At 45.8% G+C, this 16,958-nt stretch overlaps 1 protein-coding gene across 1 annotated transcript in view; it reads left to right on the forward strand.

Moving 5' to 3' along the window:
- Positions 1 to 948: 948 nt before the first annotated feature.
- LOC129849789 (chromosome transmission fidelity protein 18 homolog) overlaps positions 949 to 16,958 on the forward strand; it is a gene marked incomplete at both ends in the record, with an annotated part of 29,942 nt that continues 13,932 nt past the window's right edge. Inside the window, 7 exons of the mRNA XM_055916556.1 lie at positions 949 to 1,046; positions 7,472 to 7,595; positions 7,714 to 7,850; positions 7,918 to 8,011; positions 13,144 to 13,242; positions 15,273 to 15,403; positions 15,772 to 15,886. Of these exons, the coding sequence (XP_055772531.1) occupies positions 949 to 1,046; positions 7,472 to 7,595; positions 7,714 to 7,850; positions 7,918 to 8,011; positions 13,144 to 13,242; positions 15,273 to 15,403; positions 15,772 to 15,886 (798 nt within the window). The remainder of the gene's footprint in view (positions 1,047 to 7,471; positions 7,596 to 7,713; positions 7,851 to 7,917; positions 8,012 to 13,143; positions 13,243 to 15,272; positions 15,404 to 15,771; positions 15,887 to 16,958) is intronic.

Consider the following 16,958-nt stretch of genomic DNA (forward strand, 5'->3'; position numbering starts at 1 on the left):
CCCACTAGGTGGTGCTGCTGTCAGGTCCTCTGGGGTTATATAGCTGTTAGTATATATACTAGTAGGTTAATATAGCTGGTTAATCTGTCCTCCTCCCACTAGGTGGTGCTGCTGTCAGGTCCTCTGGGGTTATATAGCTGTTAGTATATATACTAGTAGGTTAATATAGCTGGTTAATCTGTCCTCCTCCCACTAGGTGGTGCTGCTGTCACGTCCTCTGGGGTTATATAGCTGTTAGTATATATACTAGTAGGTTAATATAGCTGGTTAATCTGTCCTCCTCCCACTAGGTGGTGCTGCTGTCGGGTCCTTTGGGGTTATATAGCTGTTAGTATATATACTAGTAGGTTAATATAGCTGGTTAATCTGTCCTCCTCCCACTAGGTGGTGCTGCTGTCAGGTCCTCTGGGGTTATATAGCTGTTAGTATATATACTAGTAGGTTAATATAGCTGGTTAATCTGTCCTCCTCCCACTAGGTGGTGCTGCTGTCAGGTCCTCTGGGGTTATATAGCTGTTAGTATATATACTAGTAGGTTAATATAGCTGGTTAATCTGTCCTCCTCCCACTAGGTGGTGCTGCTGTCAGGTCCTCTGGGGTTATATAGCTGTTAGTATATATACTAGTAGGTTAATATAGCTGGTTAATCTGTCCTCCTCCCACTAGGTGGTGCTGCTGTCAGGTCCTCTGGGGTTATATAGCTGTTAGTATATATACTAGTAGGTTAATATAGCTGGTTAATCTGTCCTCCTCCCACTAGGTGGTGCTGCTGTCAGGTCCTCTGGGGTTATATAGCTGTTAGTATATATACTAGTAGGTTAATATAGCTGGTTAATCTGTCCTCCTCCCACTAGGTGGTGCTGCTGCCAGGTCCTCTGGGGTTATATAGCTGTTAGTATATATACTAGTAGGTTAATATAGCTGGTTAATCTGTCCTCCTCCCACTAGGTGGTGCTGCTGTCAGGTCCTCCAGGTTTAGGGAAGACCACTCTGGCCCACATCATCGCTAAGCATGCTGGGTACAACGTGGTGGAGATTAACGCCAGGTGGGTTTAACGACTTCAACAAGTTGACGCTGTTGTTTCCATAGTAACTAAGGTGTTGATGCTGTGGTTTCCCATAGTAACTAAGGTGTTGATGCTGTGGTTTCACATAATAACTAAGGTGTTGATGCTGTGGTTTCCCATAATAACTAAGGTGGTGTTGATGCTGTGGTTTCCCATAGTAACTAAGGTGTTGATGATGCTGTGGTTTCCCATAATAACTAAGGTGTTGTTGATCCTGTGGTTTCCCATAGTAACTAAGGTGTTGATGCTGTGGTTTCCCATAGTAACTAAGGTGTTGATGCTGTGGTTTCCCATAATAACTAAGGTGTTGATGCTGTGGTTTCCCATAATAACTAAGGTGTTGATGCTGTGGTTTCCCATAATAACTAAGGTGTTGATGATCCTGTGGTTTCCCATAGTAACTAAGGTGTTGATGCTGTTGTTTCCCATAGTAACTAAGGTGTTGATGCTGTGGTTTCCCATAATAACTAAGGTGTTGATGCTGTGGTTTCCCATAATAACTAAGGTGTTGATGCTGTGGTTTCCCATAATAACTAAGGTGTTGATGCTGTGGTTTCCCATAATAACTAAGGTGTTGATGATCCTGTGGTTTCCCATAGTAACTAAGGTGTTGATGCTGTGGTTTCCCATAGTAACTAAGGTGTTGATGCTGTGGTTTCCCATAATAACTAAGGTGTTGATGCTGTGGTTTCCCATAATAACTAAGGTGTTGATGCTGTGGTTTCCCATAGTAACTAAGGTGTTGATGCTGTGGTTTCCCATAATAACTAAGGTGTTGATGCTGTGGTTTCCCATAGTAACTAAGGTGTTGATGCTGTGGTTTCCCATAATAACTAAGGTGTTGATGATCCTGTGGTTTCCCATAGTAACTAAGGTGTTGATGCTGTGGTTTCCCATAGTAACTAAGGTGTTGATGCTGTGGTTTCCCATAATAACTAAGGTGTTGATGCTGTGGTTTCCCATAATAACTAAGGTGTTGATGATGCTGTGGTTTCCCATAATAACTAAGGTGTTGATGATGCTGTGGTTTCCCATAATAACTAAGGTGTTGATGCTGTGGTTTCCCATAATAACTAAGGTGTTGATGATGCTGTGGTTTCCCATAATAACTAAGGTGTTGATGCTGTGGTTTCCCATAGTAACTAAGGTGTTGATGCTGTGGTTTCCCATAATAACTAAGGTGTTGATGCTGTGGTTTCCCATAATAACTAAGGTGTTGATGCTGTGGTTTCCCATAATAACTAAGGTGTTGATGCTGTGGTTTCCCATAGTAACTAAGGTGTTGATGCTGTGGTTTCCCATAATAACTAAGGTGTTGATGCTGTGGTTTCCCATAATAACTAAGGTGTTGATGATCCTGTGGTTTCCCATAATAACTAAGGTGTTGATCCTGTGGTTTCCCATAGTAACTAAGGTGTTGTTGATGCTGTGGTTTCCCATAGTAACTAAGGTGTTGATGCTGTGGTTTCCCATAATAACTAAGGTGTTGATGCTGTGATTTCCCATAGTAACTAAGGTGTTGTTGATGCTGTGATTTCCCATAGTAACTAAGGTGTTGTTGATGCTGTGGTTTCCCATAGTAACTAAGGTGTTGTTGATGCTGTGGTTTCCCATAGTAACTAAGGTGTTGTTGATGCTGTGGTTTCCCATAATAACTATGGTGGTGTTGATGCTGTGGTTTCCCATAATAACTAAGGTGTTGATGCTGTGGTTTCCCACAATAACTAAGGTGTTGATGCTGTGGTTTCCCATAGTAACTAAGGTGTTGTTGATGCTGTGGTTTCCCATAATAACGAAGGTGGTGTTGATGCTGTGGTTTCCCATAATAACTAAGGTGGTGTTGATGCTGTGGTTTCCCATAATAACTAAGGTGTTGATGCTGTGGTTTCCCATAATAACTAAGGTGGTGGTGCTGTGGTTTCCCATAATAACTAAGGTGGTGTTGATGCTGTGGTTTCCCATAATAACTAAGGTGTTGATGCTGTGGTTTCCCATAGTAACTAAGGTGTTGTTGATGCTGTGGTTTCCCATAGTAACTAAGGTGTTGGTGCTGTGGTTTCCCATAATAACTAAGGTGTTGATGCTGTGGTTTCCCATAATAACTAAGGTGTTGATGCTGTGGTTTCCCATAATAACTAAGGTGTTGATGCTGTGGTTTCCCATAATAACTAAGGTGTTGATGATCCTGTGGTTTCCCATAGTAACTAAGGTGTTGATGCTGTGGTTTCCCATAGTAACTAAGGTGTTGATGCTGTGGTTTCCCATAATAACTAAGGTGTTGATGCTGTGGTTTCCCATAATAACTAAGGTGTTGATGCTGTGGTTTCCCATAGTAACTAAGGTGTTGATGCTGTGGTTTCCCATAGTAACTAAGGTGTTGATGCTGTGGTTTCCCATAATAACTAAGGTGTTGATGATCCTGTGGTTTCCCATAGTAACTAAGGTGTTGATGCTGTGGTTTCCCATAGTAACTAAGGTGTTGATGCTGTGGTTTCCCATAATAACTAAGGTGTTGATGCTGTGGTTTCCCATAATAACTAAGGTGTTGATGATGCTGTGGTTTCCCATAATAACTAAGGTGTTGATGATGCTGTGGTTTCCCATAATAACTAAGGTGTTGATGCTGTGGTTTCCCATAATAACTAAGGTGTTGATGATGCTGTGGTTTCCCATAATAACTAAGGTGTTGATGCTGTGGTTTCCCATAGTAACTAAGGTGTTGATGCTGTGGTTTCCCATAATAACTAAGGTGTTGATGCTGTGGTTTCCCATAATAACTAAGGTGTTGATGCTGTGGTTTCCCATAATAACTAAGGTGTTGATGCTGTGGTTTCCCATAGTAACTAAGGTGTTGATGCTGTGGTTTCCCATAATAACTAAGGTGTTGATGCTGTGGTTTCCCATAATAACTAAGGTGTTGATGATCCTGTGGTTTCCCATAATAACTAAGGTGTTGATCCTGTGGTTTCCCATAGTAACTAAGGTGTTGTTGATGCTGTGGTTTCCCATAGTAACTAAGGTGTTGATGCTGTGGTTTCCCATAATAACTAAGGTGTTGATGCTGTGATTTCCCATAGTAACTAAGGTGTTGTTGATGCTGTGATTTCCCATAGTAACTAAGGTGTTGTTGATGCTGTGATTTCCCATAGTAACTAAGGTGTTGTTGATGCTGTGGTTTCCCATAGTAACTAAGGTGTTGTTGATGCTGTGGTTTCCCATAATAACTATGGTGGTGTTGATGCTGTGGTTTCCCATAATAACTAAGGTGTTGATGCTGTGGTTTCCCACAATAACTAAGGTGTTGATGCTGTGGTTTCCCATAGTAACTAAGGTGTTGTTGATGCTGTGGTTTCCCATAATAACGAAGGTGGTGTTGATGCTGTGGTTTCCCATAATAACTAAGGTGGTGTTGATGCTGTGGTTTCCCATAATAACTAAGGTGTTGATGCTGTGGTTTCCCATAATAACTAAGGTGGTGGTGCTGTGGTTTCCCATAATAACTAAGGTGGTGTTGATGCTGTGGTTTCCCATAATAACTAAGGTGTTGATGCTGTGGTTTCCCATAGTAACTAAGGTGTTGTTGATGCTGTGGTTTCCCATAGTAACTAAGGTGTTGGTGCTGTGGTTTCCCATAATAACTAAGGTGGTGTTGATGCTGTGGTTTCCCATAATAACTAAGGTGTTGATGCTGTGGTTTCCCATAATAACTAAGGTGGTGTTGATGCTGTGGTTTCCCATAATAACTAAGGTGGTGTTGATGCTGTGGTTTCCCATAATAACTAAGGTGTTGATGCTGTGGTTTCCCATAGTAACTAAGGTGTTGTTGATGCTGTGGTTTCCCATAGTAACTAAGGTGTTGTTGATGCTGTGGTTTCCCACAATAACTAAGGTGGTGTTGATGCTGTGGTTTCCCATAGTAACTAAGGTGTTGTTGATGCTGTGGTTTCCCATAGTAACTAAGGTGTTGTTGATGCTGTGGTTTCCCATAGTAATTCAGGTGTTGTTGGTGCTGTGGTTTCCCATAGTAACTAAGGTGGTGTTGATGCTGTGGTTTCCCATAATAACTAAGGTGTTGATGCTGTGGTTTCCCATAATAACTAAGGTGGTGTTGATGCTGTGGTTTCCCATAGTAACTAAGGTGTTGATGCTGTGGTTTCCCATAATAACTAAGGTGTTGATGCTGTGGTTTCCCATAGTAACTAAGGTGTTGTTGATGCTGTGGTTTCCCATAGTAACTAAGGTGTTGTTGATGCTGTGGTTTCCCACAATAACTAAGGTGGTGTTGATGCTGTGGTTTCCCATAGTAACTAAGGTGTTGTTGATGCTGTGGTTTCCCATAGTAACTAAGGTGTTGTTGATGCTGTGGTTTCCCACTAACTAAGGTGGTGTTGATGCTGTGGTTTCCCATAGTAACTAAGGTGTTGTTGATGCTGTGGTTTCCCATAATAACTAAGGTGTTGATGCTGTGGTTTCCCATAATAACTAAGGTGTTGTTGATGCTGTGGTTTCCCATAGTAACTAAGGTGTTGTTGATGCTGTGGTTTCCCATAATAACTAAGATGTTGTTGATGCTGTGGTTTCCCATAATAACTAAGGTGATGATGCTGTGGTTTCCCATAATAACTAAGGTGTTGATGCTGTGGTTTCCCATAATAACTAAGGTGTTGATGCTGTGGTTTCCCATAGTAACTAAGGTGGTGTTGATGCTGTGGTTTCCCATAATAACTAAGGTGTTGTTGATGCTGTGGTTTCCCATAATAACTATGGTGTTGTTGATGCTGTGGTTTCCCATAGTAACTAAGGTGTTGATGCTGTGGTTTCCCATAGTAACTAAGGTGTTGATGCTGTGGTTTCCCATAATAACTAAGGTGTTGATGCTGTGGTTTCCCATAATAACTAAGGTGTTGTTGATGCTGTGGTTTCCCATAGTAACTAAGGTGTTGTTGACGCTGTGGTTTCCCATAATAACTAAGGTGTTGATGCTGTGGTTTCCCACAATAACTAAGGTGGTGTTGATGCTGTGGTTTCCCATAGTAACTAAGGTGTTGTTGATGCTGTGGTTTCCCATAGTAACTAAGGTGTTGTTGATGCTGTGGTTTCCCACAATAACTAAGGTGGTGTTGATGCTGTGGTTTCCCATAGTAACTAAGGTGTTGTTGATGCTGTGGTTTCCCATAGTAACTAAGGTGTTGTTGATGCTGTGGTTTCCCACAATAACTAAGGTGGTGTTGATGCTGTGGTTTCCCACAATAACTAAGGTGGTGTTGATGCTGTGGTTTCCCATAGTAACTAAGGTGTTGTTGATGCTGTGGTTTCCCATAATAACTAAGGTGTTGATGCTGTGGTTTCCCATAATAACTAAGGTGTTGTTGATGCTGTGGTTTCCCATAGTAACTAAGGTGTTGTTGATGCTGTGGTTTCCCATAATAACTAAGATGTTGTTGATGCTGTGGTTTCCCATAATAACTAAGGTGTTGATGCTGTGGTTTCCCATAATAACTAAGGTGTTGATGCTGTGGTTTCCCATAATAACTAAGGTGTTGATGCTGTGGTTTCCCATAGTAACTAAGGTGTTGTTGACGCTGTGGTTTCCCATAATAACTAAGGTGTTGATGCTGTGGTTTCCCATAATAACTAAGGTGGTGTTGATGCTGTGGTTTCCCATAGTAACTAAGGTGTTGATGCTGTGGTTTCCCATAATAACTAAGGTGTTGATGCTGTGGTTTCCCATAGTAACTAAGGTGTTGTTGATGCTGTGGATTCCCATAATAACTAAGGTGTTGTTGATGCTGTGGTTTCCCATAGTAACTAAGGTGTTGATGCTGTGGTTTCCCATAGTAACTAAGGTGTTGTTGACGCTGTGGTTTCCCGTAATAACTAAGGTGTTGATGCTGTGGTTTCCCATAGTAACTAAGGTGTTGATGCTGTGGTTTCCCATAATAACTAAGGTGTTGATGCTGTGGTTTCCCATAGTAACTAAGGTGTTGATGCTGTGGTTTCCCATAATAACTAAGGTGTTGATGCTGTGGTTTCCCATAGTAACTAAGGTGTTGATGCTGTGGTTTCCCATAATAACTAAGGTGTTGATGCTGTGGTTTCCCATAGTAACTAAGGTGTAGATGCTGTGGTTTCCCATAGTAACTAAGGTGTTGATGCTGTGGTTTCCCATAGTAACTAAGGTGATGATGCTGTGGTTTCCCATAATAACTAAGGTGTTGATGCTGTGGTTTCCCATAATAACTAAGGTGTTGATGCTGTGGTTTCCCATAATAACTAAGGTGTTGATGCTGTGGTTTCCCATAATAACTAAGGTGTTGATGCTGTGGTTTCCCATAGTAACTAAGATGTTGGTGCTGTGGTTTCCCATAGTAACTAAGGTGTTGTTGATGCCGTGGTTTCCATAGTGATGACCGCAGTGCGGAGCTGTTCCAGAAGCGTATCGACACAGCGACCCTGATGAGGTCAGTGCTGGGAGCCAATGAGAAGCCTAACTGCCTCATCATCGACGAAATCGACGGAGCGCCCGCCGTAAGTCCCGCCCACCGCTCAGTCCCCTGCCTTTCTATTGGACCACTCTCACCTAGCCTCATCTCAGAGTAACACCTCTCTCTCTCTCTCTCTCTCTCTCTCTGTGATTGGTCGGCAGGCTGCCATCAGCATCCTATTGGCCACTCTGAACAGGAAGGACAGCCATGGGGCGGAGTCAGAGGCGGAGCCTCTAAAGAAGAAGAAGAAGAAAGAGTCTGTCCTCCTCCGTCCAATCATCTGCATCTGTAACGACCTGTAAGAGACGGAGGGGGGAGGGGTTTATCTCTGTGTCTGTGATCTGATTGGTTCTCTGTCCTGTCAGGTATGTTCCAGCCCTGAGGCCTCTGAGGCAGCAGGCGTTTCTATTGGCCTTCCCCCAGACACAGCCTTCCCGCCTGGCACAGAGACTGGCTGAGGTAATCTTTGTTTTCATTTTCTATGTGGTGATGCAGCATGTCAGACCAGCCATGATGGGGGTCTCTATGTTAATGTGTGAGTTATATCTCCAGGGGACATGAAGGCTGACATGTCAGACCAGCCATGATGGGGGTCGTTATGTTAATGTGTGGGTTATATCTCCAGGGGTCATGAAGGCTGACATGTCAGACCAGCCATGATGGGGGTCTCTATGTTAATGTGTGGGTTATATCTCCAGGGGTCATGAAGGCTGACATGTCAGACCAGCCATGATGGGGGTCTCTATGTTAATGTGTGGGTTATATCTCCAGGGGTCATGAAGGCTGACATGTCAGACCAGCCATGATGGGGGTCTCTATGTTAATGTGTGGGTTATATCTCCAGGGGTCATGAAGGCTGACATGTCAGACCAGCCATGATGGGGGTCTCTATGTTAATGTGTGGGTTATATCTCCAGGGGTCATGAAGGCTGACATGTCAGACCAGCCATGATGGGGGTCTCTATGTTAATGTGTGGGTTATATCTCCAGGGGTCATGAAGGCTGACATGTCAGACCAGCCATGATGGGGGTCTCTATGTTAATGTGTGGGTTATATCTCCAGGGGTCATGAAGGCTGACATGTCAGACCAGCCATGATGGGGGTCTCTATGTTAATGTGTGGGTTATATCCCCAGGGGTCATGAAGGCTGACATGTCAGACCAGCCATGATGGGGGTCTCTATGTTAATGTGTGGGTTATATCTCCAGGGGTCATGAAGGCTGACATGTCAGACCAGCCATGATGGGGGTCTCTATGTTAATGTGTGGGTTATATCTCCAGGGGTCATGAAGGCTGACATGTCAGACCAGCCATGATGGGGGTCTCTATGTTAATGTGTGGGTTATATCTCCAGGGGTCATGAAGGCTGACATGTCAGACCAGCCATGATGGGGGTCTCTATGTTAATGTGTGGGTTATATCTCCAGGGGTCATGAAGGCTGACATGTCAGACCAGCCATGATGGGGGTCGTTATGTTAATGTGTGGGTTATATCTCCAGGAGTCATGAAGGCTGACATGTCAGACCAGCCATGATGGGGGTCTCTATGTTAATGTGTGGGTTATATCTCCAGGGGTCATGAAGGCTGACATGTCAGACCAGCCATGATGGGGGTCTCTATGTTAATGTGTGGGTTATATCTCCAGGGGTCATGAAGGCTGACATGTCAGACCAGCCATGATGGGGGTCTCTATGTTAATGTGTGGGTTATATCTCCAGGGGTCATGAAGGCTGACATGTCAGACCAGCCATGATGGGGGTCTCTATGTTAATGTGTGGGTTATATCTCCAGGGGTCATGAAGGCTGACATGTCAGACCAGCCATGATGGGGGTCTCTATGTTAATGTGTGGGTTATATCTCCAGGGGTCATGAAGGCTGACATGTCAGACCAGCCATGATGGGGGTCTCTATGTTAATGTGTGGGTTATATCCCCAGGGGTCATGAAGGCTGACATGTCAGACCAGCCATGATGGGGGTCGTTATGTTAATGTGTGGGTTATATCTCCAGGGGTCATGAAGGCTGACATGTCAGACCAGCCATGATGGGGGTCTCTATGTTAATGTGTGGGTTATATCCCCAGGGGTCATGAAGGCTGACATGTCAGACCAGCCATGATGGGGGTCTCTATGTTAATGTGTGGGTTATATCCCCAGGGGTCATGAAGGCTGACATGTCAGACCAGCCATGATGGGGGTCGTTATGTTAATGTGTGGGTTATATCCCCAGGAGTCATGAAGGCTGACATGTCAGACCAGCCATGATGGGGGTCTCTGTGTTAATGTGTGGGTTATATCTCCAGGAGTCATGAAGGCTGACATGTCAGACCAGCCATGATGGGGGTCTCTATGTTAATGTGTGGGTTATATCTCCAGGGGTCATGAAGGCTGACATGTCAGACCAGCCATGATGGGGGTCTCTATGTTAATGTGTGGGTTATATCTCCAGGGGTCATGAAGGCTGACATGTCAGACCAGCCATGATGGGGGTCTCTATGTTAATGTGTGGGTTATATCTCCAGGGGTCATGAAGGCTGACATGTCAGACCAGCCATGATGGGGGTCTCTATGTTAATGTGTGGGTTATATCTCCAGGGGTCATGAAGGCTGACATGTCAGACCAGCCATGATGGGGGTCTCTATGTTAATGTGTGGGTTATATCTCCAGGGGTCATGAAGGCTGACATGTCAGACCAGCCATGATGGGGGTCTCTATGTTAATGTGTGGGTTATATCTCCAGGGGACATGAAGGCTGACATGTCAGACCAGCCATGATGGGGGTCTCTATGTTAATGTGTGGGTTATATCTCCAGGAGTCATGAAGGCTGACATGTCAGACCAGCCATGATGGGGGTCTCTATGTTAATGTGTGGGTTATATCTCCAGGGGTCATGAAGGCTGACATGTCAGACCAGCCATGATGGGGGTCTCTATGTTAATGTGTGGGTTATATCTCCAGGAGTCATGAAGGCTGACATGTCAGACCAGCCATGATGGGGGTCTCTATGTTAATGTGTGGGTTATATCTCCAGGGGTCATGAAGGCTGACATGTCAGACCAGCCATGATGGGGGTCTCTATGTTAATGTGTGGGTTATATCTCCAGGGGTCATGAAGGCTGACATGTCAGACCAGCCATGATGGGGGTCTCTATGTTAATGTGTGGGTTATATCTCCTGGGGTCATGAAGGCTGACATGTCAGACCAGCCATGATGGGGGTCTCTATGTTAATGTGTGGGTTATATCCCCAGGGGTCATGAAGGCTGACATGTCAGACCAGCCATGATGGGGGTCTCTATGTTAATGTGTGGGTTATATCTCCAGGAGTCATGAAGGCTGACATGTCAGACCAGCCATGATGGGGGTCTCTATGTTAATGTGTGGGTTATATCTCCAGGGGTCATGAAGGCTGACATGTCAGACCAGCCATGATGGGGGTCTCTATGTTAATGTGTGGGTTATATCTCCAGGAGTCATGAAGGCTGACATGTCAGACCAGCCATGATGGGGGTCTCTATGTTAATGTGTGGGTTATATCTCCAGGGGTCATGAAGGCTGACATGTCAGACCAGCCATGATGGGGGTCTCTATGTTAATGTGTGGGTTATATCTCCAGGGGTCATGAAGGCTGACATGTCAGACCAGCCATGATGGGGGTCTCTATGTTAATGTGTGGGTCATATCTCCAGGGGTCATGAAGGCTGACATGTCAGACCAGCCATGATGGGGGTCTCTATGTTAATGTGTGGGTTATATCTCCAGGGGTCATGAAGGCTGACATGTCAGACCAGCCATGATGGGGGTCTCTATGTTAATGTGTGGGTTATATCTCCAGGAGTCATGAAGGCTGACATGTCAGACCAGCCATGATGGGGGTCTCTATGTTAATGTGTGGGTTATATCTCCAGGGGTCATGAAGGCTGACATGTCAGACCAGCCATGATGGGGGTCTCTATGTTAATGTGTGGGTTATATCTCCAGGGGTCATGAAGGCTGACATGTCAGACCAGCCATGATGGGGGTCTCTATGTTAATGTGTGGGTTATATCTCCAGGGGTCATGAAGGCTGACATGTCAGACCAGCCATGATGGGGGTCTCTATGTTAATGTGTGGGTCATATCTCCAGGGGTCATGAAGGCTGACATGTCAGACCAGCCATGATGGGGGTCTCTATGTTAATGTGTGGGTTATATCTCCAGGAGTCATGAAGGCTGACATGTCAGACCAGCCATGATGGGGGTCTCTATGTTAATGTGTGGGTTATATCTCCAGGGGTCATGAAGGCTGACATGTCAGACCAGCCATGATGGGGGTCTCTATGTTAATGTGTGGGTTATATCTCCAGGAGTCATGAAGGCTGACATGTCAGACCAGCCATGATGGGGGTCTCTATGTTAATGTGTGGGTTATATCCCCAGGGGTCATGAAGGCTGACATGTCAGACCAGCCATGATGGGGGTCTCTATGTTAATGTGTGGGTTATATCTCCAGGGGTCATGAAGGCTGACATGTCAGACCAGCCATGATGGGGGTCTCTATGTTAATGTGTGGGTTATATCTCCAGGGGTCATGAAGGCTGACATGTCAGACCAGCCATGATGGGGGTCTCTATGTTAATGTGTGGGTTATATCTCCAGGGGTCATGAAGGCTGACATGTCAGACCAGCCATGATGGGGGTCTCTATGTTAATGTGTGGGTTATATCTCCAGGAGTCATGAAGGCTGACATGTCAGACCAGCCATGATGGGGGTCTCTATGTTAATGTGTGGGTTATATCTCCAGGGGTCATGAAGGCTGACATGTCAGACCAGCCATGATGGGGGTCTCTATGTTAATGTGTGGGTTATATCTCCAGGGGTCATGAAGGCTGACATGTCAGACCAGCCATGATGGGGGTCTCTATGTTAATGTGTGGGTTATATCTCCAGGAGTCATGAAGGCTGACATGTCAGACCAGCCATGATGGGGGTCTCTATGTTAATGTGTGGGTTATATCTCCAGGGGTCATGAAGGCTGACATGTCAGACCAGCCATGATGGGGGTCTCTATGTTAATGTGTGGGTTATATCTCCAGGGGTCATGAAGGCTGACATGTCAGACCAGCCATGATGGGGGTCGTTATGTTAATGTGTGGGTTATATCTCCAGGGGTCATGAAGGCTGACATGTCAGACCAGCCATGATGGGGGTCTCTATGTTAATGTGTGGGTTATATCTCCAGGGGTCATGAAGGCTGACATGTCAGACCAGCCATGATGGGGGTCTCTATGTTAATGTGTGGGTTATATCTCCAGGGGTCATGAAGGCTGACATGTCAGACCAGCCATGATGGGGGTCTCTATGTTAATGTGTGGGTTATATCTCCAGGGGTCATGAAGGCTGACATGTCAGACCAGCCATGAACGGGGTCTCTATGTTAATGTGTGGGTTAGATATCCAGGTGCCAGGGTATGAAGGCTAACATGTCAGACCAGCCATGAACGGGGTCGTTATGTTAATGTGTGGGTTAGATATCCAGGTGCCAGGGTATGAAGGCTGACATGTCAGACCAGCCATGAACGGGGTCGTTATGTTAATGTGTGGGTTAGATATCCAGGTGCCAGGGTATGAAGGCTGACGTGGGGACTCTGATTGCTCTCTGTGAGAAGACGGACAATGACATCAGATCCTGCATAAACACACTGCAGGTACTCACACACACACACACACACACACACACACACACACACACACACACACACACACACACACACACACTGTGTTTCCAGATTATAAGATCTACCATGTATTAAAACGATATCAAGGGTCCAAACACTGATCCCTGAGGAACACCTGTCAGTTTCAGAACATATTGATACAACAGTAGCTAAGATGGGGAGAAGTTTGTCCATAATAAAGCGTTACTCTACCTTCTTAACAACACTATCAACAAGGCAGGTCCTACAGGCCCTAGTTTTGTCACACCTGGACTACTATTTAGTCGTGTGGTCAGGTCCCACAAAGAGGGACTTAGGAAAATTACATTTGGCTCAGAACAGGGCAGCACGATGTACACAGAGAGCTAACATTAATAACATGCATGTCAATCTCTCCTGGCTCAAAGTAGAAGAGAGATTGACTTCATCACTACTTGTATTTGTGAGAAGTATTGACATGTTGAATGCACCAAGCTGTCTGTTTAAACTAGTAGCATACAGCTCAGACACCCATAAATACCCCCACAAGACATGTCACCAGAGGTCTGTTTAAACTACTAACACACAGCTCAGACACCCATAAATACCCCACAAGACATGTCACCAGAGGTCTGTTAAACTACTAGCACACAGCTCAGACACCCATGACTACCCCACAAGACATGTCACCAGAGGTCTTTTTAAACTACTAACACACAGCTCAGACACCCATGCATACCCCACAAGACATGCCACCAGAGGTCTCTTCACAGTCCCCAAGTCCAGAACAGACTATGGGAGGTACACAGTACTACATAGAGCCATGACTACATGGAACTCTATTCCACACCAGGTAACTGATGCAGCAGGAGAATCAGATTGGCAGGAACTAATTAGGATCTGATGCAGCAGTACAATCAGATTGGCAGGAACTAATTGGGATCTGATGCAGCAGGAGAATCAGATTGGCAGGAACTAATTGGGATCTGATGGAGCAGGAGAATCAGATTGGCAGGAACTAATTAGGATCTGATGCAGCAGGAGAATCAGATTGGCAGGAACTAATTAGGATCTGATGCAGCAGGAGAATCAGATTGGCAGGAACTAATTGGGATCTGATGCAGCAGGAGAATCAGATTGGCAGGAACTAATTAGGATCTGATGCAGCAGGAGAATCAGATTGGCAGGAACTAATTAGGATCTGATGCAGCAGGAGAATCAGATTGGCAGGAACTAATTGGGATCTGATGCAGCAGGAGAATCAGATTGGCAGGAACTAATTAGGATCTGATGCAGCAGGAGAATCAGATTGGCAGGAACTAATTAGGATCTGATGCAGCAGGAGAATCAGATTGGCAGGAACTAATTAGGATCTGATGCAGCAGGAGAATCAGATTGGCAGGAACTAATTAGGATCTGATGCAGCAGGAGAATCAGATTGGCAGGAGTTAATTGGGATCCGTAATCAATACACATACAATTGGTAAAGTGGAGAGACAGCTAGATGTGTTAAGGTGTGTGTTATTAAGGTGTGTGTGTTGTGTTGTAGTTCCTCCACGGTCGAGGGGAGAGACAGCTAGATGTGTTAATGTGTTGTAGTTCCTCCACGGTCGAGGGGAGAGACAGCTAGATGTGTTAATGTGTTGTAGTTCCTCCACGGTCGAGGGGAGAGACAGCTAGATGTGTTAAGGTGTGTGTTATTGAGGTGTGTGTTGTGTTGTAGTTCCTCCACGGTCGAGGGGAGAGACAGCTAGATGTGTTAAGGTGTGTGTTATTAAGGTGTGTGTTATTAAGGTGTGTGTTATTAAGGTGTGTGTGTGTGTTGTAGTTCCTCCACGGCCGAGGGGAGAGACAGCTAGATGTGTTAAGGTGTGTGTTATTAAGGTGTGTTGTGTTGTAGTTCCTCCACGGCCGAGGGAAGAGACAGCTAGATGTGTTAAGGTGTGTGTGTTGTAGTTCCTCCACGGTCGAGGGGAGAGACAGCTGGACGTGTTAATGTGTGTGTTATTAAGGTGTGTGTTATTAAGGTGTGTGTGTTGTAGTTCCTCCACGGCCGAGGGAAGAGACAGCTGGACGTGCAGGCGGTCCAGTCCATGAGGATCGGCCAGAAGGATCAGAATAAAGGACTGTTCAACCTCTGGCAGGAGATCTTCCAACTGCCACGCATCAAACGGTATTAAAATATTACTAACCAGAACTAACTATTTGGTGTCTTCCTGGTTGACCATATTTGGTGTCTTCCTGGTTGACCGTATTTGGTGTCTTCCTGGTTGACCATATTTGGTGTCTTCCTGGTTGACTGTATTTGGTGTCTTCCTGGTTGACCATATTTGGTGTCTTCCTGGTTGACCATATTTGGTGTCTTCCTGGTTGACTGTATTTGGTGTCTTCCTGGTTGACCATATTTGGTGTCTTCCTGGTTGACCATATTTGGTGTCTTCCTGGTTGACCGTATTTGGTGTCTTCCTGGTTGACCGTATTTGGTGTCTTCCTGGTTGACCGTATTTGGTGTCTTCCTGGTTGACCGTATTTGGTGTACAGGAAGCGTGTGGGCGAGGAGCTGGAAGAGGGTCTTAGAGAAGGAGGCGGGGCCGAGAGACTACAGCACATCCTTCACCTGGCCTCATCCACCGGAGAGCACGACAAACTCACACAGGTAACACACACACACAGTCCCTAGGGTTGGGTACTATAGTCTAGTGATGATGATTGAAAGCCATCGTCGATGGTGACGACATCGTGATGTGACAGACGATGGTGACGACATCGTGATGTGACAGACGATGGTGACGACATCGTGATGTGACAGACGATGGTGACGACATCGTGATGTGACAGACGATGGTGACGACATCGTGATGTGACAGACGATGGTTTATTCTATTTGATCTTGACTGGCGCCGCGCAGTAAACTGAGTTTCACAGTAGGACAGTAGGACAGTAGGACAGCAAGACAGCAGGACAGGAGGACAGCAGGACAGCAAGACAGCAGGACAGCAAGACAGCAGGACAGGAGGACAGCAGGACAGCAGGACAGGAGGACAAGAGGACAAGTAAACTGAGTTTCACAGCAGGACAGTAGGACAGCAGGACAGCAGGACAGTAGGACATCAGGACAGTAGGACAGTAGGACAGTAGGATGTAGGACAGCAGGACAGTAGGACAGCAGACCAGGAGGACAGTAGGACAGCAGGACAGTAGGACAGCAGGACAGTAGGACAGCAGGACAGGAGGACAGTAGGACATCAGACATCAGGACAGTAGGATATAGGACAGCAGGACAGTAGGACAGCAGACCAGGAGGACAGCAGGACAGTAGGACAGCAGGACAGTAGGACAGCAGGACAGGAGGACAGCAGGGCAGCAGGACAGCAGGACAGCAGGACAGTAGGACAGCAGGACAGTAGGACAGCAGACAGCAGGACAGTAGGACAGCAGGACAGTAGTACAGTAGGACAGTAGGACATCAGACAGCAGGACAGTAGGACAGCAGGACAGGAGGACAGTAGGACAGGAGGACAGTAGGACAGTAGGACAGCACACAGTAGGACAGCAGAGAGTAGGACAGCAGGACAGTAGGACAGCAGGACAGTAGGACAGCAGGACATCAGACAGCACACAGCAGGACAGTAGGACAGCAGGACAGTAGTACAGGAGGACAGTAGGACAGTAGGACAGCAGGACAGTAGGACAGCGGGACAGCAGGACTGTAGGACAGTGGGACAGCG

Source organism: Salvelinus fontinalis, unplaced genomic scaffold (genome assembly GCF_029448725.1).
Source record: "Salvelinus fontinalis isolate EN_2023a unplaced genomic scaffold, ASM2944872v1 scaffold_1689, whole genome shotgun sequence".
In the NCBI taxonomy this organism is placed as follows: domain Eukaryota; kingdom Metazoa; phylum Chordata; class Actinopteri; order Salmoniformes; family Salmonidae; genus Salvelinus; species Salvelinus fontinalis.